Here is a 25,238-nt window from a genome sequence, read left to right as displayed (position 1 = left end):
AAGTTACGGTTTGACGGAAATTTATTGTAATTCAACTCCATCTCATTTTGTAATTGAGAATGCTGAGGCTCAGAGATATGTTCATGCTTTATATACTATCCATGGAATAGACAGGAAAGCGGGGGGTGATTCAATACCACCATCCCTCTGTCATCATCGGTGGAAAACGTCTCAGTGAGGATTTCCAAAAGTATCCAGGGACAAATGTCCAGGATTCTAGAGGACCCTCTAGCTTGCTACCTGTGGAACTGTTTCACTCATTATGGTTTCAATGAATTCATTCTCTGCAACTGACTGGAGCTGTCAAGGACAAACACCCCAGGCTGAGCCTTGGTCTCATCTAGGAGTGGCCAAGCTGGGGCAGGGAGGTCCAGGGTAGACGCTCTGGGACAGTGGGACATTGTGACATCATCATTGGTGGTCTTGGACAGTTTCTCATTGCTGGGTCTCCAGTCCTAGCTGTTACTGTAAGCCCATGCCTCTACCATGAGGGTGGAGGAGTTAAAATCCACAGATCCACATGTACCTTGAGGCGACAGACTGGCTCTGGTGAATATTCCCATTTTCCTATTTAGAAGTTGACCCACTGAAATACTGCTTTTGTTGGTTCTTTTTTTTTTTTTTTTTTTTTTTGAGACGGAGTCTTGCTCTGTCACCCAGGCTGGAGTGCAGTGGCCGGATCTCAGCTCACTGCAAGCTCCGCCTCCCGGGTTCCCGCCATTCTCCTGCCTCAGCCTCCCGAGTAGCTGGGACTACAGGCGCCCGCCACCGCGCCCGGCTAGTTTTTTGTATTTTTAGTAGAGACGGGGTTTCACCGTGTTAGCCAGGATGGTCTCGATCTCCTGACCTCGTGATCCGCCCGCCTCGGCCTCCCAAAGTGCTGGGATTACAGGTTTGAGCCACCGCGCCCGGCCTTGTTGGTTCTTTTGTATGAAAGGAGTAATGGTGCCCAATTTCCTAGGGGCAGTTCCTGAGGTGTACCCCTTCATCCTGATTAAGAATCCCTTTTATAATGGTTCTTATTTATTTACTTTTAATTTTATTTTTTATTTTCTGAGACAAAGTTTTGCTCTTGTTGACCAGGCTGAAGTGCAATGGTGCAATCTTGGCTCACTGCAACCTCTGCCTCCCGTGTTCAAGCGATTCTCCTGCCTCAGCCTCCCAAGTAGCTGGGATTACAGGCATGTGCCACCATACCCAGCTAAATTTGTATTTTTAGTAGAGACAGGGTTTCTCCATGTTGGTCAGGCTGGTCTCGAACTCCCGACCTCAGGTGATCCGCCCATCTCGGCCTCCGAAAGTGCTGGGATTACAGGTGTGAGCCACCGCGTCTGGCCTTAGAATGGTTCTTAACATGGAGGAAAGAGGCTCATGCAGTCATTCCTTTGGCATCACCAGTAACACTGGCGGGTGAGCCAAAAGGTTCTTCTGCTTCTAGCCTCCACTGATAAGTTTGGTATGAGCTTTGAAACCGTGGCTTTCATGTTAGACTTCCTGTGGCTTCACTAGGGCCCACTCTGACTGAGGCCTAGTCCTGTCTGCTTTACCCTTTAAAACATGGTTATAATTCTGAATTCATAAGATCTAAATGCCATGTTTTACTGAAAACAAAATAGGCTCCATCAGTCAATCGCATTTACCCTTAGGTATTTATAAATCAGCAAGCTTGAATCCAATAAGGACATTAGTGTAAATGTTGGGCAAAATTGAGAGCACCCAAGTTAAGTGTGGGAGGGTGGTGGCTGTGTATCTCAGACTAGTGGCTTTGAACTGTGTCTGTGTATAGTCACCCTGCAGGCTTAATTTTAGCTAGATGAACTACCAGAAATGTTAGCAATCTGTCTTTTCAGATTACTTCTGCTCTTTCTGCTAAAGACAGATTCTAGAAGTATGAAATCCTCACTTTTACATGTTTCCTTGAGCAGAACTGCAACTATTTTATCAGTGAATATTATGTCTTAATATGAAATTTTAAGCTTCTGTGGCAACAAGTATTTACATATTTATGAGTGCTGTATTAATTTTTTCATCGTTCTAGGTATACAGTGAGAGGGCGTGTGTGTGTATGTGTTGGGGGTGGGAGGGGGTAGAGAGAAGAGGAGAGATAGAGAGACAAGATAGTCAATTTTGGCTAGATGTTTCCATCTTATTTCTTATTATTGTACTGAGATTGTTACTATGGAAAAGTCATTAGAACTCCTGTACTTGAAAAAACTCAAAGCCTTAATTTAAATATCTGAAACATGACAAACAAGTAATATGAGCATATTAGTTAATATTATTTTGTTAAATATTGTAATTTATGCTTTATCTTCAGGATGCTTTTCCACTTAAAAAATAATCAGGACAATTTTAACAAATATGTTTATCTCACCCAATCACGACGATTGAGTAATAATTCTCCATTTCATATTCAGTACTGAGCCAGGAAGTACAGTAATGGATACAGTTGCTACTACATTTACCATCTGACCATATGGTATAACATACATCTGCCAAGGAGGACAAGCATTCCTTTACAATAACAAACAATATAGGCACTGTCTTAAGACAGACATCAGTTACATAACTCTTTCTTTTCATTAATTTATCCCACTCTGACTATGCAGCACATATATGTCGGGCACTCACTTTGACACTGAAAACCCAAAGAATTGTGCAACCAGGCCTCTGACCTTAAGCAGTGCAGTCCGGCAGGGGAGATGGTCATGTAGGCAAATGCTTATCATATGATATCATAAGTATAACAGAAGTACATGTAAGGTGTCAAGAGAAATGCAGGGAGAGAAACTTGCCTAACTGCTGGAATCCAAGGATCAGGTCAGGAGACAATCATAGAGAAGATGGTCTTTGAGTTGAGTACTGACATCTTGGTGGGAAATATAATGTGGCAGTCAAGAGAACAGACTCTGTAGCCAGATTCCGGGATTTCAAATCCCAGCTCTACTACTTGCTAATTATGGAATCTATTTTTTTTTTTTTTTCTTTGAGGCGGAGTCTCACTCTTGTTGCCCAGGCTGGAGTGCAGTGGCGCGATCTCAGCTCATTACAACCTCCGCCTCCAGGGTTCAAACAATTCTCCTGCCTCAGCCTCCTGAGTAGCTGGAATTACAGGCATGCATAACCATGCCCGGTTAATTTTTGTACTTTTAGTAGAGACGGGGTTTCGCCATGTTGGCCACGCTGGTCTTGAACTCCTGAACTTAAGTTATCTGCCCGCCTTGGCCTCCCAAAGTGCTGGGATTACAGGCATGAGCCACTGCGCCTGGCCTAGCTAGGGAATCTTAGGCATATTGTTGAATCTCTCTGTGCTTCCATTTTCCCCTTTGTAGGATGGGCATAATAACTGGGCATGCTCATAGGGTAGAAGTGAGAATTATATGAGTTAGTATGTGTCGCAGTGAGGATTACATAAATTAGTATGTGTCATGGGCTTTCCATGTATCAGACACATGGAAAGCCCTCAGTCAGTATTAGCTAGGAAGCCAGGGATAGGAGAATCGGAGAAAGCAAGGAAACATGCAGAGGTATGGCAGTCTTGGTTTGTGAAAACTGAAATATAAGGTGCATTTGGGTGGAGGGTGGTGGAAAATGGCAATGGGAGCAGATAGATTAGAGAGAACTTCAATGCCATGCCAAAGAGGCTTATGCTTATGCAGCCCTTGGAGAATTTTAAGGACAAATTCAAATTTGCATTATAGAAAGACAACCATGGAGCAGTGGAGAAGTAGAGGCTGGAACATTAGCTAAGAAGTTATTGATAAGATGAGGAGAGATGATAAAGAAAAATCTCAGTACTTTGGGAGACTGAGGTGGGCAGATCATGAGGTCAGGAGTTCGAGACCAGCCTGACAGACATGGTGAAACCCTGTCTCTACTAAATATGCAAAAATTAGCTGGATGTGGTGGCACGCACCTGTAATCCCAGCTACTCAGGAGGCTGAGGCAGGAGAACTGCTTGAACCTGGGAGGCGGAGGTTGCAGTGAGCCAAGATTACACCATTGTACTCCAGCCTGGGTGACAGAGCTAGACTCCATGTCAAACAACAACAAAAAGAATTGGCTAAGAAATAGTAGGGTGCAGATTTAAAAGTCATTTAGGAGGGAAAATTGATGAGATGTGGAGTAAGGGGATGAGGCAGGAAGAGTGGTGGATGACTCTTAGATTTCTAGTTTGGATGATTTGATGAAAAGCCAGGAGGAAAAGTGGGTTTGGGGATAAGGTTTTAGATTTGGTGAGCTTGATGGACCTGTGGAATGACCAGAATGAGTGTTTAGGCCTGCCACTTGGGGACTGGAAGTCAAGATTTGGGATTCCTCTGGATATGGGCAGTACTTGACATCGTGGGAATGTGACAGCGTGACACAGGTTGTATACAGAAGGATGTTCAGGAATGGTCAGGAAAGCCCAAAGAGAGTACAGCCAGCAAAGGAGAGTGGTCACAGAGCAAAGAGGAGATGCAGGAGAAGGTGGAGTCATGGAAAATGAACAGGAAATTCAAGGAGGAAGTGTTCAAATGCAGGTGAGAGGTCAATTAGAATAACTAAGGCCTGTACCTTGGTAGAGCTTAGGAAAACTCACAAACGATTATTTCAATGGAGTAGAACAGAGTGGAGCAAGAGACACATGAATCCTCTTCATTAACACCCTAGGTGTTATGTTAATACTTTAGGTCAAAAGCTAGGTAATCATGGAGAACATCCGCGGACATAGTCCAGTTTCAGGCTTGCTGCATGAGGCAGATCTGGCTTGTCCCTGCAGGACTGTTTACTCAGAGCCCAGCAAGGAGCTTGGCACATTCACATGCACCCATTAAATATTGGGGGAAAGAATGGATGAATGGTTTGTGGCGGCCAGAAACCTGCCTTGGTACAGCGGTGGGAGCTGCCAGTACATGGCTAGCTCCAGAAATTCAGGAGGCCTTTGGGAGTTACTACAGAAGTTCTGTTGTTTTGATGAGAACAAATTCGTTAGTTATAGGGTTGATCTGGTCTTTTAATGCCTGTGCTGGTGATGATGGTGATAACGGGTCTACTCAGGTGGGTCTTGCTCTGAAACATAGGTAAGCTCTTGGTCCAGTTTCAGATGTGATTTTCTGAGTGGGTTTGCTTTCTTAGCTGTTTTATTTCCTTCCTGTGTGAATGTGTCTTACCTCTCCAATTGGATACTACATTTCTGAAGGGTAAGGACCACTCACTCCACAGGAGTCTTCTGTCCACTTGCAGCACGAATTTGTCCACTTGATCCTCAGCTCAGAATCCTAGTGCTCCTCAGCCTCGGCCGACTTAGCGCCCAGGGCAGGTCACACCTGGACTGTCCGCCCTGCCTGACTCGACCCTCAGTGAAAAAATGTGTAGTTGCTTCCCGAATCTCACCCTGGACAGGCCGAACTGAGGGGATACTGAGAGCTAGCAGTAGGCAGGCCACCTGGACTCCCGCAGCCGGGCCTTGGGTCCCAGTGCACCCCACCCCATCCCACTGTAGGGTTGCCCCACTGTCTCCCAGCTGACACAGGTTTGGGGAGAGCCTGGGCCTCACTAACAGAGTGACAGCTACCGCAGGGCTGGACTAAGGTCTCCCCTGGGATGCCCACGCGAGGGAACGGATCTAAGTATGATACTGAGATGGGGGGGAAAAAGAAGAAAACACGGGGCGGGGGTAGGTGTTTCCACTATCTTCTCTCTTTTTTTGGTACTGATGGGGAGGGGAGGTCTGGGATGGATGAAGCTCCTCAACCATCCGTTTCAGCCGCCCCCAGCCGCTCAACTTATCGGCCGCCGCTCGTCCCCGCTTCCAGCCCGCGTAGACCCGGCCGTGACCGTCCGGAAGGAACCGCGTAGGAAACGGAGGTGGGGTGTCCCCCGGCGCCCCCACTAGAGACCGCCCGGCGCGGCAGGAGGATGTCGGCGCGCGGAGGGCTTGCGTCGCCCGCCCCTCCCCCGCCGCGCCCCCCGCCCCCGCCCCGGGGGACCCCCGCGCCCGGGGGAAGCCCCGCGCGGGGTGCCCTGCGCCCGCCTCCGTCCCTCCGCCTCCCCGAGGCCCGGGGCTGCCTCCTCGGGCCGCGCCGGGCCGCCCCGCACTGCGCATGAGCGGGAGCCCGGCAAGCCCGTGAGAGGAGCCGCCGCCGCCGCCGCCGTCCATTCGCTGCGGAGCCGGAGGAGGAGGGGAGAGGCCTGGAGGACACCAACATGGTGAGGCACTGCGGCCGCCCGCCCGCCCTGCCGGCTGGGGGCCGGCGCTGCCGCGCACCCCCGCCCCGGCCGCCCTCCGCCCCCCGCCCCGCGGTGACCCTGCAGCCCCGAGCCTCGGCCCGCGGCCTCCGTCCCGCTCCCAGGCGGGGGCTCTCCTGCCTGCCTCTCCCTTCCTCCTTCGCCCCTTCCCGCCCGGGCGCCGCCGCTACGCGAGAGCCGAGGAGGCGGAGCGGAGCCGGGCCTAGTCGGGAGCCCCGGGGAGTTTGGGGCGCGGGGAGCGGCCCCGGTGCTTCTCTTCGGGGCCCGGCACGGGTGGGGGAGGCGTTGGGGCGGGGGGAGGGGATGGGGCAACGGCCCTGCCCCTGCCCCTCTGCCGGCTCCATTGTGTCTGGCCGGGGACTGGGGTCTGGGGTTCCGGGTGAGTAGCCTCCCCCCGCCCCGAAGCCGGGGCTTCCCTCTTCGCCCGGCCGGGGAGAAGGAAAGACTTTCCCGGCGCGCCTCTCCCTCCTCCGCTCCCGGCTCCAGTACCCCGCAAGTCTCCCAGGCAGTTTTGCTTGGGGCGGGGTATCAGCCCTTTTCCTTTCTCCATCACCTCTCGAGGCGTCCCATGCTTTTGGAGAAGGAGAGTTTCCCCGGCCAGTTGGTGGAGGTTATATTTACCTCTCTACTGAAAACATGGGAGACTGCTGAGCTTGGGGGAGGGGGTACGGAAGTGCAACCTGTTCTCATTTCATAAAATTAGGGAACACAGACTAGCGAGCGCCCTTTCGAGCACCTATTTTATTTGCTTGGGGGTGGGAGGAGTAATTGCTTTATTATAGTAGTTAAGGGCCATTTGTGATTTTTTTTTTTTTTTTTTTTTTTTTTTTTTAAAAACAGTTTGTCAAGTTACTCTCCTTTTTTGTTTGGGGGCGGGGGGGAAAGAAAGTCCTTGGCTTGCAGACCCTTGTGGTCGAGTTGTTTACTTTGGTAATTAAGTACCTGACTCTGCTGGAAGCTCTTCGTGTTTCAGAAGCGCTGTTTGGCATTGTACAGTCTGAGCGTGAGTTGAATTCCGTGCAGGTTACTGTATGAATAGTAAAAATGATATTGTTGTCCTTTTGCTCATGGGGAACATAAAGGCCTCTTTGAGGAGGGTGTGTGTGCGGGCCTGTGTTAAGGGAATGCCCCAGTGTCTTTGTTTTTAGTTGGTCTTATTTTTGCTGAACGACACTTCTAGTCCCATCCTCCAGCTTGGCAGTATTTTGTTGTCATGTATGAATATATGGTTTAGTCTGCCACATATTTAACATTTATGTTCTGTGGCAAGTTGTGTGGGAATTTACAGTTTGAATTTGTAAGAAAACTTTCCTGTAAAGTGCAGGTTAATGTATGGATTAGTATTACATGTTCAGAGATCCACCAGGCAGTCTGAACAGTTTCTAGTTTCTTAAGTATTTACATGGTCGCAGACATTACTCCTGAAGTTTCCAGACTCTTAGCATTTAGATGAGTATAGTAAGCTCGAAGTAATGACATTAATTCCCTGGGAAGCACTCAGCCACAGCTGAAATGTGTGCTCTTCAGGATGGTTCCAGATCCGCATCATCCCCTAGATCTGGAGTCATCACCTGTTCAGGAATTCAGGATTCAAGTGGTTCATAGGAGAGTTCAGCTTGTAAGCTGCTATTCTTTTGGTTAATATTAAAATTAGCTACTTTTGAAACTTAGCTATAACCCATGTAATTCTACCATTGGTGACAAGATATTAATTAAAAACATATCCTGTGGCTGAACTCAGTTTATGTCATGAGAATTGTGATATTCTCTGGTTTAGAAACTCACCATGGGGGCAGGGCACGGTGGCTCATGCCTGTAATCCCAGCACCCTGGGTCACCGAAGCGGGAGAATTGCTTGAGAGCCTAGGAGTTTGAGACCAGCCTGGGCAACATAGTGAGACTCCATCCCAAGGGGAAAAAAAATAATATTAGCCAAGCATACTGGTGCTAGCCTGTGGTTGCAGCTACTCCAGAGGATGAGGTGGGAGGATTACTTGAGCTGGGAGATTGAGGTTGCTGTGAGCCCTGCCACTGCACCTCTCCAACCTGGCTAACAGACCTTGTCTCTTAAAAAATATAAGAAGAAAGGAAAGAGACTCACCACTGGCCCTAATAGAAGTTAGGCAGTAAGAACTTTATAGTTAAGAAGTTGTTTCATTATAAACTTATCTTACATATAATTGTTTCTTTATACAGTTTTTGGGCTGTGAGTTTTTTGGTGTCTGTAGCTGCAGCCCATTTCTAGAGTACGTTATTGTCAGTTCTAGAGCAAACTTAAATGATGGGATATTTGAAATATTTTGTATAAGTAAAAAAGTTGTTCTGTTAACTTATTCCCTCCCCCCTGTAAATGACTCCAAAACTAGATAATATTCTGTTACTTTGGAACTTTTTTTTTTTTTTGAGATGGAGTTTTTGCTCTGTTACCCAGGCTGGAGTGCAATGGTGCAATCTTGGCTCACTGCAACCTGCGCCTTCTGGGTTCAAGCGATTCTCCAGCCTAAGCCTCCCAAGTAGCTGGGATTGCAGGCGTCCGCCAACATACCCGGTTAATTTTTGTATTTTTAGTAGAGACGAGGTTTCACTATGTTGACCAGGCTGGTCTCGAACTCTTGACTTCAGGTGAGCCACCTGCCTCGGCCTCCCAAAGTGCTAGGATTACAGGTGTGAGCCATTGTGCCCAGCCTGGAACATATTTTTAAAAAGTGTTCAAAACGTGTGGGTGGTTTTATTTATAAGATGGCAGGATTGGACTGGATGATTTCTAAAGTGTCATCCAGCATAGACATTTTGTGATTCTAATGGTTTTCTAGACTCATAGCATCATAGAATTTTTAGATCTGACATAGACTGAGATCATCTAATTTACTCCTCCCCATTTTTACACAAGAAGAAATTGAGGATCAAGGAGGTTTTGAGGTTCAAGTTTGCTGGATTGTTGGTTGCAGAACTGAAACTATTTTCTCCTCGTCTACCATTTCCCCCAGTATTTGTGGTATATATAAATCTGTTTACTCATGAAATCCAGAAAATTACATTTGAAATTAAATCATATTGATCACTTAGAGGAAACCACGTGTTATTAATGAATATGTTAAGTAACACAATTCATATTAATGGGCGATCAGTGATGTTAATGCCTATGTTTTCAATGGCTTTAAAAATATATGAACTTTGAAATTAAGATTATGTTGTCAACAAATACTAGAATTTGTAAATTCAAATGGATGTAGATTTATTCAAGGTTGTCTTTTCATAGCTTGTTGCACATTCTTTGCATATCTACAAGTAAATTAAACGAGAGTATCAATTCTTTTCAATGATTGTTATACATCTGTGTGCCAGACATAGTGTTAGGCACTGGAGGGATGTATGTATCACAGAAGAGACAAAAATTCTCACTCTGGTGAGGGTTACCTTTTAGTAGGGAGACATAAATAATAAACATGGTATATAGTTTTCTTCTTTACTGTGTTAGAAGGTGTTAAGTACTGTGGGAGAAAACAGTGTTAGGGAAGGGGATTGGGGGTGCTAGGGCATTGATGGAAGTAGGGTTACTAAGTATCTCTATCACCGGTGAGACCATTTTGAGCAGACTAGGGAATGAGGGAATAAACCATGAAGAAATATGGTAGAAATCTTGAGGAACAGTGAGACCAGTGTGGCTGGAGCAGTGTGTGTGTGTACGTGTGTACGTGTGTACATGTGTATATACAGGGGATCATTAGAGCAGATAAGGCCTAGGTGGTAAGGAGTGGGGATAGGCATGGGTCGGCACTGTAAGGGTATTGGGCTTTTATCCTAGAGAGAGGGAAAGCCATTGAAGGATTTTGAGTGGTATGATATACCTTGTTTTTTTTGTTCCGTAGTGTGCTGTAACAGTATTACAGATAATTATTTTTTAAAGCAGTTTTTTCAAAAGACCCTTACTACAGTTTTCTTTACCATGCAGCTTCTGTGTACAGAGTTTTGAATTCTGTTTAAGATGACTGTCTAATGTTCAATAAAAACTAATGGATTATCAAGTATACCTAACCACACTAGGGTTAATAAAAACACAACAAAACCTCTTTGATAGATTGTCGAATATGTTCTCGTGGTTTGTATTTCGTTCAGTGACTGTATGCAGAAAACTGGGGACAAAGAAAGGAAATTAACGTTTATTGAGAAGATACACTCTGCTAGTCAGACAATTTACAGTTGTCATTAATCTCCACTCCCACTTCTGAAATAGGCATTATTACTACCTTTTTTTTTTTTTTTTAAATTTATTTAGCATATCGGGAATGAAGGCTTAGCATTCTAAATGATTTGATGCTAGTGTGTGGCAGAGCAGCGGTTAGAACCCTGGTCTCTGGTTCCACACTTTATCTCCCCCTGACCCTTACCTACTCCCATTTTTCTGTTTTTTTTTTTTTTTTTTTTTTTTTTTTTAAACCCAGCAAGCACTCCTTCAGTGTAGATGTAGAATCTTTGTTTAGTTTTACTCTGGTTTCTTCCTTGTCATGCTGAATAATAGTGACCTAGTTGTTTCCATGTACAATCAAATGATTTGATGTAAACATTAAGCAATTGAAAAATTATAACTTTTGGTGCATATAATAAGAAAGTTGGAGGTACAATTAATTCTGTGTTAATTTTTGGCTGGGCACGGTGGCTCACGCCTGTATCCCAGCACTTTGGGTGGCCGAGGCCAGCAGATCACGAGGTCAGGAGATCGAGACTATCCTGGCTAACATGGTGAAACCCCATCTCTACTAAAAATACAAAAAATTAACTGGGTGTGTTGGTGGGCACCTGTAGTCCCAGCTACTTGGGAGGCTGAGGCAGGAGAATGGCATGAACCTGGGAGGTGGAGCTTGGAGTGAGCCGAGATCGTGCCACTGCACTCCAGCCTGGGCAACAGAGCTAGACTGTCTCAAAAACAAAAACATAACAAAACAAAAAAAATTCTGTGTTAATTAAAAAAAAATTTTTTTTTAAAAGAACAGGTCATTTGGGTCAAGTGGCTACTTTGATTGTGCTCTTATAGGTTGGGTCAAGCATAAGGAAAATCTGGGAGAAAACTCCGTTAAAATTTCAGTATTGAGTTCAAGTTATGGTAGTGTTTGCCATGAAATTTGATGAAAAGAAATAGTTCCAAATAGGATTCAGTTGCTTTGTGGACAGAAACAAGCTCTTGACCAATTTATATAGCCACTTTAGGTGTGCACCCACCCCCACAAGAAAAAGCAAAACAGAAGGAAAAAACAGTCACTGAAATACAGTCTTTTATTATTTTATTGAATTTGTTTTATGTAATTAGTACCTAGTCACTGAGAGTGATTAGGCTGCCTGTCTGTATTATAAAATTTTAAGGGATTTAGTTTTTTTTTTTTAAATCTATAGTACTTTTGAATCACTCAACACAGAGATAAGTTGCTGAAGTACACAGCCCATTCCCTCATTAGAGTAGGGTATTTTCGTTTTAATAAACGTGGAGTGTTTATTCAGAGGATTCTAATACTTCCTGATTTAGGATTTGAGAAAATATCAAACACTAGAATTAGAAGATTTTATTTTTCAAGGATCATTTATTCTCTCTAAGAAATATAGTATGTTAGATCTTAACTATGGAATTTTATAAATCTCATTTAATTTTTCATTTTTTTGGTGTTTTTTTTTCTTTCTGCCTCAGTAATCCTTTATTAACTTGAGATTACTTTAGAAAACAATGTTAGTGGAGAGAGGAAAGTAAATTTAAATTAGCTACTTGGATTTCTTGTTAGAAGTTCAAGCAATAAGTTTGAGAGAATCAATCGAGATGATGACTAATGCAAGTATTTTAAGATGGTTATTTCTTATTTATCATCAGAAATTAGCAAAAATAACGTTTTTTTGTTTGTTTGTTTTGAGACAGGGTCTCACTGTGTCGTGCAGGCTGGAGTGCAGTGGCACGATCTCGGCTCACTGCAACCTCTGCCTCCTGGGTTCAAGCGATTCTCCTGCCTCAGTCTCCCGAGTAGCTGGGATTACAGACATGTGCCACCATGCCTGGCTAATTTTTGTATTTTAGTAGAGACAGGGTTTCAGCATGTTGGCCAGGCTGGTTTCAAACTCCTGACCTTAAGTGATCTGCCCCCCTTAGCCTCCCAAAGGAGTATACCTCCTGAAAGGCCAGACGAGGCTGGCCTTTTGACTAGTAAGTTTAACTAGTAATTCTGAGGGGTGGAGAGAAAATCTTTTAAATTTTTACTAGTTGCCTACTTTTTAAAAACCTGTGAAGAAAAGTATACAAAAGTCTACAATAATCTATTTGAATCTTACAGATATACTTCTGAATATTTTCTTTTGAGCTGGAGTTTTGCTCTTGTCACCCAGGCTGGAGTGCAATGGTGCAATCTCAGCTCACTGCAGCCTCTGCCTCCAGGGTTCAAGTGATTCTCCTACCTCAGCCTCCCGAGTAGCTGGGATTACAGGCACACGCCACCGTGCCCAGCTAATTTTTGTATCTTTAGTAGAGACGGGGTTTCACCATGTTGGCCAGGAGGGTCTCAATCTCTTGACCTCATGATCCGCCCGCCTCGGCCTCCCAAAATGCTGGGATTATAGGCGTGAGCCACCATGCCCGGTCACTTCTGAATTTTTGAAAGGTAGGTTGCCATAATATATCATCGTGCACAATAATCACATAGTATGTATATCATTCCTATGGACTTAGTAGTACAGTAGTACCCTCTTGGCTGTGGCTTCACTTTGCTTGATTTCAGTTACCCATAATCACCTGGTGATCTGAAAATATTAATGAAAAGTTCCAGAAATAAACAATTCATAAGTTTTAAATTGTGCGTTGTTCTCAGTAGCATGATGAAATCTCATTGTTGTAGCCGTTGGTCATCCCTTTCTTTGTCCATCTTATTCATGCTATATTCACTGCCTACTGTTAGTCACTTAGTAGCTCTCTTAGTTATCAGGTCAAAAAAAAAAAACCAAACAAACCAGAGTGTATATATAGGGTTCTATACTATCTGTGTTTTCAGGCATCCACTGAAGTCTTGGAATGTTTCTCCCTCCCCCACGTGGATAAGAGGGGACTAATGTAATACAGAGCCTCTTTTTTTTTTTGAGACGGAGTTTCCCTCTTCTTGCCCAGACTGGAGTACAATGGTGTGGTCTTGGCTCACCACAAACTCTGCCTCCTGGATTCAAGCAATTTTCCTGCCTCAGCCTCCCAAGTAGCTGGGATTACAGGCATGTGCCACCATGCCCGGCTAATTTTGTATTCTTAGTAGAGATGGGGTTTCTACATATTGGTCAGACTGGTCTCAAACTACCAACCTCAGGTGAACCACCCCCCACTTGGCCTCCCAAAGTGCTGGGATTACAGGCGTGAGCCACTGGGTGTTGCACTGTTGTTCAGGCTAGAGTTAGTGATGTGATCATGGCTCACTGCAGCCTCAACTTTCTGTACTCAAGTGACGCTCCTACCTCAACCTCCTGAGTAGCTGGAACTACAGGTGTGCATGACCAGATATTGCTATGTTGCCCAGGCTGGTCTTGAACTCTGGGCTCAAGCAGTCCTCCTGCCTGGACCTCCCAAAGTGCTGAGATTAAGGCGTGAGCTGCCTTGCCCAGCCTCAGCACCTCTTAAGAAGGAGTTAATTTCAAGAGTTATTCAAAGCGCAGGAAATTTAAGAATGAATGAATAAGTAATTGTTATCCATAAGCAATTATTTTAAACTTCAGATTTGAGTACTATGAGGGTTTTGTTCGTTTTGCTTAGTATTTGAAATTGTACACATTTCCATATATTTTCTGGCCATAACCTATATAAGTATTTGTATTTTCTCTGAGTTTCAAGCCTTCTCTTTGGAAAAGGGAACCCTGACTTCGAGTGCCCTGTGATTTTTTTTGTTTTCAACCTCTGTACATTTAAAGCTATAGATTATAGCCATCTGTTTTTTTTTTTTTTTTTTTTTTTTTTTTTTGAGACGGAGTCTCGCTCTGCCGCCCAGGCTGGAGTGCAGTGGCCGGATCTCCGCTCACTGCAAGCTCCGCCTCCCGGGTTTACGCCATTCTCCTGCCTCAGCCTCCCCAGTAGCTGGGACTACAGGCGCCCGCCACCTCGCCCGGCTAGTTTTTTGTATTTTTTAGTAGAGACGGGGTTTCACCATGTTAGCCAGGATGGTCTCGATCTCCCGACCTCGTGATCCGCCCGTCTCGGCCTCCCAAAGTGCTGGGATTACAGGCTTGAGCCACCGCGCCCGGCCGCCATCTGTTTTTAAAATAGACTGTGACAGGACTATAAACACATTTTTCTTTCTGTTGTATTACTTGTCTTAAAAATAACTTATCCTCTTCCTTTTCTCCTTCCTACCCCCAACCAAAAAAAAAAAAAAAAAACCCTAAATAGAAGCTCAATCCCCAAATTATCTTTTTAGTTAGGTTGTGAGAGAATGCTTAATGGGGACTTTTAGTTGGAATGCAAATTGTTCACATTTGACTACTTTTCCATTAAAATAGGTGAAGAAATATTGCTCACAATTCTCCCTTCAACAGTCAGTGGTTGCACTTTTGTCCTTTTGATTTTCTTTTCACTTGAAGGCAGTATATAGTAAATGGCAAAAGTGCATGCCTTGAAACCAGGCAGCAGGGCTTCATTTCTGGCTCTGCTACTTTTTGAATAAGTAGATAAATTATGCTGGAAGTTTGGTTCCTCATTGGTAAAATGGAATCATCTTGCAGGATTAATAAGTACCTAGTGCAGTGCCTGGCACACAGTAGAAGCTCAAATGTTAGCTGCTAGTTTTATTATAGTTTACCATTTAAATTTTTTTTGTGGAGTATTTTTTTTTTTTTCTTTTTTTAAGATAGGATCGCATGCCTTCTCTTGTCCAGGCTGGAGTGCAGTGGCGCCATCATAGCTCACTGCAGCCTTTATCTCCTGGGCTCAAGTGATCCTCCCACCACAGCCTCCCAAGTAGCTAGGACTCCAGGAATACACCACCATGCGTGGCTACTTTTTTGTTGTTGCTAATTTTAATACAGACGAGGTCTTGCTATGCTGCCCAGGCTGGTCTTGAACTCCTGAGCTCAAGTGTTCCTCTTGCCTTGGCCTCCCAAAGTGCTGGGAGTACAAGCCGTGAGCCCACCACACTTGTCCATTTTTCTTCCTCTATGAACTTATGTGGAGTCCTTACCATGTGCTAGTTACAGTTCTAAGAGTTTAACCTGAATTGATTCATGTAACCTCAACACTCTGTTTACGGATGAAGAAGTTGAAGCACAGAAAGATTAATTTTCCCAAAGTGATACGGCAATTAAGTGGCACCAGTAGAGTTAAAATCCTGACAGTCTGGTTTGAAAGTCTGCACTCTTCTCTAGCGAATCATATTATATTGCCTCTCTGTACAGGTGGAAGGAAAGAGATAGAGCTACTCCTGCCTAGATTCCTATGCTGACTTTCCTGGAGTAGAACTTTGGTTTCTAGGTGAAAGTCTGCTCTAGGAGTTGTAGGTAGGCTCATTGGTTGAATTGATTTTTTCCTGCACTTTTGACTTCGGACCTATAGTCTATTGGAAGGCCTTTTGTGAGTGAGTAGTTTTGGATATTGGTAACGTTTTCCTGTGTTTGCTGAATACCATGTATTATATATGGAAAGTATGATCTTCTAAAGTTAAAACTAGCTCTTTAAATTTCAGATGAAGTTAAACTGTCAATATGATAATTACATAACAACATACAGAGCTTTTAGTGAGAATTATGGGTGATCATAAAAGTGTTTTGATTTTGAAAGCATTAACTTTTGTGAGCTAGATTCATCAAATCCTAAGTTAACAAGAATTGAGTTAGAAAATTAATTCCTCTAAAGATATAAAGGCCTAAGTGTCTGTTTCTGGAATTCAGGCAGAAATATAAACTTAAGGATGAGAAGATAAAAATTCAAGACAATAGAAATAAAATGGATCTTAATTTTTTCCTGTAAAAATATCACTTATTAAAATTATTTCTATTTTGAAATTGTTAGGACTTAGTTGACTAGAAAGTCATTTTCATGTTTGTTGTTTTTCCTTGGGGAAATACTTTTAATAGGAAGACTTTTTAAACTTTATTAATATTTTTTCTTCAGATAAGCTATTATTTTAAATGTGATTCTTAAATTTCTTTTCTTTTCTTTTTTTTAAGATAAGATTTCGCTCTGTCACCCAGGCTGTAGTGCAGTGGTGCTGTCTTAGCTCACTGCAGCCATGAACTCCTGGGCTCAAGTGATCCTCATCTTCCCACCTCAGCCTCCCATGTAGCTAGGACTACAGGTGTGCGCTACAACAACCAGTTAATTAAAAAAATTTTTTTGTAGCGATGGTCTCATTGTGTTACCCAGGCCAGACTAGTCTTGAACTCCTGGCCTCAAATAGTCCTACTGCCTCCGCCTCCGAAAGTGCTGGATTACAGGCGTGAGTTACTGCACCTGGCTGATTCTCTAATTCTTGAATTTCTTGAGTAAAAAAAAAAAAATGCAAATATGCTAGATTTAAGAATAAAACAATATGTGTTGATAACTTGGCATGTTATATTTTGGAAAGATGAGCAAATAAATTCATTTTACTCTTCAGATTATGACAGTATTTCTAATTTTGGTAATCTTTGATACCGTTGTAATTAGCTTTCTGTTACAAGAGATAGCATTTCTCTTCTCCCCCTGCTTTTTTTTTGCCAGAGTTAAAAAGCAAAATATATTTTGTTTTATGCATTTTACATCCTTTCCACTATTGCGTTTTTTTGAAAACTTCATAATATCTAGGTAGTTTAAACATTGGAATACTGAAGATTGTATTGCCTGATCTTATTTAATGATTACTCTAGTTTATTCCCTTTAAATAAGTATTTAAATAAATGGCATATATTACATTTGAGTGCTGAATCATTGTAGCTGTCACATGATTTTGCTCTTGGGAAGTTCCCCACTGTGTTTGTAGTAGAAACAGAGAAAAAATCCATCTGTTTTTTCTTCCACCTCAATTTTCTATCCACCCTCTCATCCCCTATAAAATAATTCTTCTCTGGTTAGTCACCTTTTTCTCTTCCTTATGTTGATACAAATTTAAACCTTTGGTGCCATACTGTCAACATCAGAACACTGCCTGGTACGTCTTTGTGGCTTAGGAAAAGGGGATGGGAGTGTTACAGCTCCCCTAAATTGGTCTGGTATACTCCAGCTTTATTCTAGGATAGTCTTTGAGACTACAGAATTGAATTCCCTTAGTAGGGAATTGGGTGTTACAATGTATTCTAGGAACAGAGAGCTGACAAAGAAATGGTAAGAGTGCACTGTGAGTATAAGAAGTGGAGGGTACTTATCAGACTTTATAGGAATGGGATTGTCAATATCACTTGGCTTAGCTGGAGTCCATACTGTCACTTCTTGGCCCAGTGTAACTCAGTAGCCTTTATGTTGTTGGAAATGGGTAGGTGCACCCTGTTTCTTCAGATATATTGATATTGCCCTGTATAATGGAAATTTATACCAAACCAGTTAAAATAGTTTACATTTGGCCTGGCCGGTGGCTCATGCCTGTAATCCCAGCACTTTGGGAGGCTGAGATGGTTGGATCACCTGAGGTCAGGAGTTCAAGACCAGCCTAGGCAACATGGCAAAACCCTGTCTCTACTAAAAATACAAAAATTAGCTGGGCACGGCAGCACGTGCCTGTAATCCTAGCTACTCGGGAGGCTGAGGCAGGAGAATCGCTTGAGCCTGGGAAGTGGAGGTTGCAGTGAGCCGAGATCGCACCACTGCACTCCAGCCTGGCGACAGAGTGAGACACTGTCTCAGAAAAAAAAAAAAAGTTTACATTTATATATGCGTGTATGTGTGTATGTGTGTGTATATATATAAAATTTATTACATAGACATTTTTCAAATAAGATATGACATGGAATTAATTCGTTTGTATTATTTTGTTTTTAGTTTGTGTGGGTAAGACAATTTTTTATCTTTGTTTCCCTGGTCTTCTATTATCCTGCTTTCTGATAGGAATAGAATAGTAGAATGACTAGTTCTTTTTGGCCGGTAGAAATGACTTAAGCTATGATTTTTTCCTTTCCTCCCTTCAACAAAGGTGATAGACCCTGCAGGGAACAGAGCACTGGATTTAAAACTATATGATAAAACCCCAGCTAAATCTGTTTGTTTTGCCACCTCCAACTTTTAGGAGGATGGGGGAAAAATTACGCCAATAAGTTGTATCAGGTTTAATTAAAAAGTAATTGCCAGGCCAGGCACAGTGGCTTACTCCTGTAGTCCCAGCACTTTGGGAGGCTGAGGCAGGTGGATTGCTTGAGCCCAGGCGTTTGAGACCAGCCTGGGCAACATAGCGAGACCCAGTCTCTTTAAAAAAAACAAAAAAACCTACGTATTTTCCAGGATATGGTCTGTGGTTGGCATACTTGCAGGTTAATCTCCAACACTTCCTGCACCATTATACGGTGGTCACTGATGATCACAGTGAACCTTTGGTACTTTACCTTCTTTCTCAGAGGAGAATTAAAACATATGTTAGGGTACTCTATCACTCAAGGGAGAAAGGTATACTAAGTTTTAAAATAATTTTCAGTGACAAAAGTTGGAATCAAAATGATTTCCTTGTTAACTTTCATTTAAGCAAAATTAAATTAGGACAGTTATCTTCCTTGGCATTTGATTTCATTGTGAGTTTGTTGTCATTGAACAGTAAATCTCAAGGAGGAGATGATTTTCCAAAGGGAAGAATCCTAGACACTTGAGGGATGTGTTTTGCAATGGGATATGACTTATCTGATGTCCAGATGTTGTAGAGTTATTAGTGAAGTAGCAGAAGAGTAGTGAATTTATAGTTTCTCAATTTTAGTGAAGTACAGAGGTTGAGATTTTAATCTGTAATCTTAACAGTAACATATTTGCAAAGAGAGAAGTGTGACTGACAGATCAGATTCTAGAGCATAGACATTTTTCATATTGCAAGAAATAGGGAGATAGGGTTAGTTTTCATATTTGATTTTGTATAGTGTTGTTTTTACTGTGATCGGTAGAAATATGTTGTAAAATCTCAAAAGCTTTGTAATTATGTATAGCAAGCAGTGTGATTTATGGAAAGATTACTCAGATTCATGAGACCTCTTTGTTCTTGTTTCATTTCTACTAATAACAGCCTGAGTGATATTTTTGAACAAATGCCTTAACCTTCTGGTTAGGGTTCTCTGATCTGTCTAATCTGGAAGTTGATGTTTACGATCTGTCTGTTTGGGCCAGATGAGAGCATCTGGGGCTCTCAAATGTGTTGCTTAAACCACAGGGAAAAAAAAAAAATATATATATATATATATATATATATGTGTATGTATGTGCATATATATATATTTTTTTTTCTTTGAGGTGAAGTCTTGCTCTTGTCCTCTAGGCTGGAGTGTGATGGTGTTATCTCAGCTCACTGCAACCTCTGCCTCCCGATTTCAAGCATTTCTCCTGCCTCAGCCTCCCAAATAGCTGGGATTATAGGCACCTGCCACCATGCCCAGCTAATTTTTGTATTTTTAGTAGAGACGGGGTTTCACCATGTTGGCCAGGCTGGTCTCGAACTCCTGACCTCAGGTGAACCGCCTGCCTGGGCCTCCCAGAGTGCTAGGATTACAGGCATGAGCCACTGCGCCCAGCCAACCACAGAGTATTGTGTCTATTCATGAGTATTCTACTCAAGTTTTCCCTCTTCATTTACAATAGTAACTCAGGAAGAACCCAAGTATTTTGCTAGAAGATGGTATTGGAGCTTGGGAGGAGGAAGAGTAACAGTGATGAGGCTGCAGTTGCTCGGAGGCTGGCTTGGGTGAGAGGGAAGGGAGAACATAGTCTTTGATACTGGGAGAGAGTACCCTGCCTTCTTTTCCTGTGGGTTTAGGTCAGATGAGAAATGAATCCTTGTCAGTGTGCAGCAAGTGAGAAGAGGTGATTATCTCTTCATCTCTTCCCCTCTCTGAGAAGAGGTAGAAGGGCTGTTTGGAGAGACCAAGGGTCTCTGCTAGGCTCTGGCTAAGGGAATGACGTGATTCTTCCAGGGGAAAAAGAAAAAAAAATTATTGCGGTAGGAAGGATGCTTCTCCTGATGTGAGTGAAAATATGAGGAAATTTTGTTGATAATTTTCTTGGTTTCTGAATACGACTAGGAGAAATGTCGAATCCTTCTATTTTATTACTTCCTCCTATTTGATAAAAACAGCAAGAAAACAAGGTAGGTGGTGTTGGGGAGGGAGGATCCCCGCCCCCTAGCCCCATATCCTTTATAGTGGGTATTAGGACTGCAGTAAACACCTGTTAATCTCATGGTTCCCCAGGGGCATTTGCTCACTGGTCAGATCATGTCAACTTCTTCCCCACCACTACTTGTGCATCCATCTCAGAGCACTGTGCTTGTCCAGGTTTGGAGAGTAGCACCGCTTCCCTTCTGCAGCCTTTCTGTATGCTCTCAGGACCCACTATAGGAGAAACACTGGGTGGTTGAGCTTCCTTCGCTTCTGTCCTATTTCTCTTCCAAAACTGTACCATATTTTTTGTTTCATATTTTTTAAAAGTTAGTCTTTCTGATTAATAATAGATCAAAAATAAATCTTAAGTTAAACTGTTTTAATGTTTTATGAGGAAAAAGTATTACTAAGAATGTTTTGTCAGCCATATAGAAATATTTAGTCTTACATGATTTTACATAGAGTTTCAGTTTATTTTCTGGTTTCAATAGAACAAGTTGAAATCATCGCAGAAGGATAAAGTTCGTCAGTTTATGATCTTCACACAATCTAGTGAAAAAACAGCAGTAAGTTGTCTATCTCAAAATGACTGGAAGTTAGATGTTGCAACAGATAATTTTTTCCAAAATCCTGAACTTTATATACGAGAGAGTGTAAAAGGATCATTGGACAGGAAGAAGTTAGAACAACTGTACAATAGATACAAAGGTGAGTGCTTGCTTGTGACTTTAAATAAATTTTGGACCAGATTTTCCAAAGTGATGGGCTTGTGAGAAATCAAATACTATATATAACATAAATTGGGGGGATGTGTCCAATAGAGGTCTGTAGATCTTAGGGTTATTTCAAGAACTCTGAGGAGAAATTATTTTCTTTGCACTAAAATTTCTTCTTGGCCTCTTTATTTTCCTGCCCTCCTTTTTTTTCCTCCCCCATTGTCCAAGTTGAGCATGGGGATGGGGAACTGTTTTTTCTCCCCTCATATGTATAAAACTCAGCTGAACCAGTCTTTGAGAAAACCTGCATACTAAATCTTTAAAGAATTATAAAGTAATGCATAGTTTTTAAAAAGTTCAACTGCATAATAGATGAATAAGAAAAGGTTAATAGTTTGTCTTTTCCTTATTCATTCTCCTTATTCATTCTCCTGAGTAACCAATGGTGTGGATCCTTCCATATCTTTTATGTTTTTGCAGAAATACATTTACAGAATTTCAAAGTTTTTCTGAATATGGGATGTTTTATGCATAACTTGTGCTCTAAAGTCAAATGATGTACATGTTTTTTATTGCTGGAGATACTGCCAGATTACTTTAAGAAAGGTGTTAGCAAGGCCGGGTTTGGTGGCTCACACCTATAATCCCAGCACTTTGGGAGGCCGAGGCGGGCCGATCACAAGGTCAGGAGTTCGAGACCAGCCTGTCCAATATGGTAAAACCTCATCTCTACTAAAAATACAAAAATTAGCTGGGCGTGGTGGCGTGTGCCTGTAGTCCCAGCTACTCGGGAGGCTGAGGCAGAAGAATCGCTTGAACCTGGGAGGCAGAGGTTACAGTGAGCTAAGATCATGCCACTGCACTCCAGCCTGGGCGACAGAGTAAGACTCCGTCTCAAAAATTAAAAAAAAAAAAGGTGCTAGCAAATCATATTGGATAGCAGTCTATGAGTGCCTCTTTCTCTTTGTTATTTAAAATTTTTGCCTCTTTGATAAGTATTGATTTTTTTCTTTAAACAAAAGATATTTACGTTGTTGAGATTAGGGTTGAATTACATAGTTTAGTTTACGGTTTTTCTGATACTCTTAAGAAGTGGTTGTTGTGGGAAAGTGAACTTTGTTCTAAGAAAAAAAGAATTTCTGTTCAGAATGCCTACCTAAGCAAAATATGGATATATTGAATTAGAATCCCATGTCCCTATATACGAATGTCTGATTTTCTGAATGTGTATAAGTATGGGACATATTTCACATGAATAAATGAGACTTAAAAAAATCATGTCTCATCTGCATGTATCTCTTTTGTACACTTTAAGAATGCTGTTAGAGAGGAGAATGGCTTTAAAAAATGGGAAAGTGTATGTTAGAGTAATACTGTTTCATGCCTTCCTAGAGAGGAGAATGGCTTTAAATAATGGGAAAGTGTATGTTAGAGTAATACTATTTCATGCCTTCCTAGAGAGGAGAATGGCTTTAAATAATGGGAAAGTGTATGTTAGAGTAATACTGTTTCATGCCTTCCATATATTGTGGTCATTTAAAAAATGACATATAAAGCATTATCTTTTTCAGTTTTAGTAATGTAGCATAATATGACACTACTTTAATATTGCATTATTATTTTTAAAGACCCTCAAGATGAGAATAAAATTGGAATAGATGGCATACAGCAGTTCTGTGATGACCTGGCACTCGATCCAGCCAGCATTAGTGTGTTGATTATTGCATGGAAGTTCAGAGCAGCAACACAGTGCGAGTTCTCCAAACAGGAGTTCATGGATGGCATGACAGAATTAGGGTGAGTATATAATTACAAAAGGAAATTAGATATGTTACTGTGGAACTGAATTATGTCATGAATTTTTTAGTGTAAATTTAAAGATTTGCTGGCCTACAAACATTGGTATAAATAGAAATGGGTTAACTTGCTAGTTTCCATGTTATACAGTTTTCTGGGTTTGTCAAGTTATTTGTATAGTTAGTACAGCCTATTCTATTTGGATATATTCTTATCATTTGCTTCTAAGGCAGGTTCATTAGTATTAAAATTATGCATAAATATTTACCATGGAAGAGTGAAATGACCAAGTTTTAAAGTTATTTCCTAATGTGAGACTGTGAACCCTGCGTTTATAAAATCCTAGAATTTAAAAACTGGAAGATGCCTTAGAAGTTACTACTTGTTTCACTTACACTTTGACAGGTGATTAGCTGAATGTCTTCGGGTAAATTGATTGAAAAGTCATGGGTAGAGGTTTTACCTATGACCTCTAGTTGTCCATATTTAATGAGGTTGCAGACAGAAGTAATCAGTCTGTTGGTAGGTAACAAGTTGCCCTTTCTGTTTTTAGAGGGCCACTATTAAATGATAATAGCTAACATTTATTAAACATTATTTTATTTCAGTTAACTGTGCTAAGTATTTCACCTACCTCTTTACAGCAACTTTTTGAGAATAGTGTTTCTCTCCCCATTTTAGAGATGAAGAAATTGAGGTACAGAGAAATTATAGAATTAGGTAGTATGAGAGTCATGATTTGAGCCTGATTGACATTGCAATCAGTCAGGGTCCAGTCAAGACACAAAAACCACACCAGGGGCCAGGTGCGGTGGCTCATGCCTGTAGTCTCAGCACTTTGGGAGGCCAAGGCAGGTGGATCACCTTAGGTCAGGAGTTGGAGACCAGCCTGACCAACATGGAGAAACCCCGTCTCTACTTAAAATACAAAATTAGCTGGGCATGGTGGCGCATACCTGTAATCCCAGCTACTTGGGAGGCTGAGGCAGGAGAATCGCTTGAACCCGGGAGGCAGAGGTTGTGGTGAGCCAAGATCATGCCACTGCACTCCAGCCTGGGCAGCAAGAGCGATACTCCATCTCAAAAAAACAAACAAAAACAAAAAACAAAACAAAAACAAAAACAAAAAACAAAGACCACACCTGTAATTTTAACAGGGAAAATTTAAAGACTTGCTTTACTCTATCAAATAGATAAAAGGATAAAAGGAAACTCCAAGGCATAACAGGTAGCAGTTGCAGCAAGCTGCTACCACCTCTGGGAAGTCAGGGAAGGGCACAGACAAGGAAGAAATTTAGAAGCTTAGGAGATCCCCACAAGGCTGAGATTCAGACCTGGGGGTTGAAGGGAGAGGGTGTGGCCACCTGTAATGCTGGTGAAAAAGCTGCCTAGAGGCCACTTGCTGCAGGCTGTGAGATTGCTACCACTGGTGGATACTGCTGGGACCTTCCCACACACTAAAACCCTTGCCCTCTGGAGAAAACAAACTGGGATCAGAAAAGTTCCTTCTTCCTCTTCCAGCCTTTCGTTGGCTCTTGGTAGAGCCTAACACTGAGCCAGCTGGCAAGAAAAATGACGTCTCACAGTTTGTAGTCCAATATCACAAAGTAGGGCAAAGAAGGGTAGGTTTAAAGCTGAGAGGCAGTAAAATTAACTGGCCTGGACACTATGTCCTTCAGCCAAAAAGCCAGGCCCATCCTGAACTTCCTGGGATTTTCTATGCTAGGACAGGTTTCATCAGAACTTAAGGAAGCAATGTTTTTACAAATTTGAAACTGAATTCATATAATATGTAATGAACTTTCAAATCAAAATTTTAATTTACAAACTAATGATCTGGAAGGTGTTACAAAGAATATAGAAGGAAAATAAAAGCAAAAAATGATTAGAAGGAAAAAAATGGATTTGTTTGTGGAATCTATAAGAAATAGCGTATTTCTACCATAAGGCTGTATTAGGAAACTAAAAGCTTGGTACTTAGAGCTTTTCAAACTCTTTGAAAGTTGAATGTTTTGCATGTACAGAAAAAGCTTAATATTAATTTGAGGTAATTCAGTTGGAGGTGGTAGGAGGTTCACCTGTTTACTACTATACTTTGTATATGACAAGAAGCAAGTTTCCAAAAGAAATGTTTCCTCATAAGCAAGAGACCATACTTTTAGTTAATTTAGATAGTAAACGCGATTAAGTACTGTGTCAGTAGTGTCTAATACAGTTTAAAATGATTGTTATGCTGATTAC

At 42.1% G+C, this 25,238-nt stretch overlaps 1 protein-coding gene across 5 annotated transcripts in view; it reads left to right on the top strand.

The window, feature by feature from the left end:
- Positions 1 to 425: 425 nt before the first annotated feature.
- Positions 426 to 25,238, top strand: part of DCUN1D1 (defective in cullin neddylation 1 domain containing 1) — a 48,402-nt gene continuing 23,589 nt past the window's right edge. Inside the window, exons 1-3 of one of the 5 annotated variants that reach the window (XM_050780137.1) lie at positions 426 to 549; positions 20,976 to 21,192; positions 22,829 to 22,997. In XM_050780137.1, coding sequence (XP_050636094.1) covers positions 21,018 to 21,192; positions 22,829 to 22,997 — 344 coding nt within the window. In that variant the 5' untranslated portion in view covers positions 426 to 549; positions 20,976 to 21,017. Of the gene's footprint in view, positions 550 to 5,684; positions 5,851 to 5,984; positions 6,193 to 6,520; positions 6,611 to 20,975; positions 21,193 to 22,828; positions 22,998 to 25,238 lie in introns of those variants that run through there. The other 4 variants (XM_050780139.1, XM_050780136.1, XM_050780140.1 and 1 more) reach the window with 4 other exon arrangements.

This window comes from Macaca thibetana, chromosome 2 (assembly GCF_024542745.1).
Source record: "Macaca thibetana thibetana isolate TM-01 chromosome 2, ASM2454274v1, whole genome shotgun sequence".
NCBI lineage: Eukaryota > Metazoa > Chordata > Mammalia > Primates > Cercopithecidae > Macaca > Macaca thibetana.
Note: the sequence above shows the minus strand (reverse complement) of the source record. Positions and strands in the feature narration are given on the sequence as shown.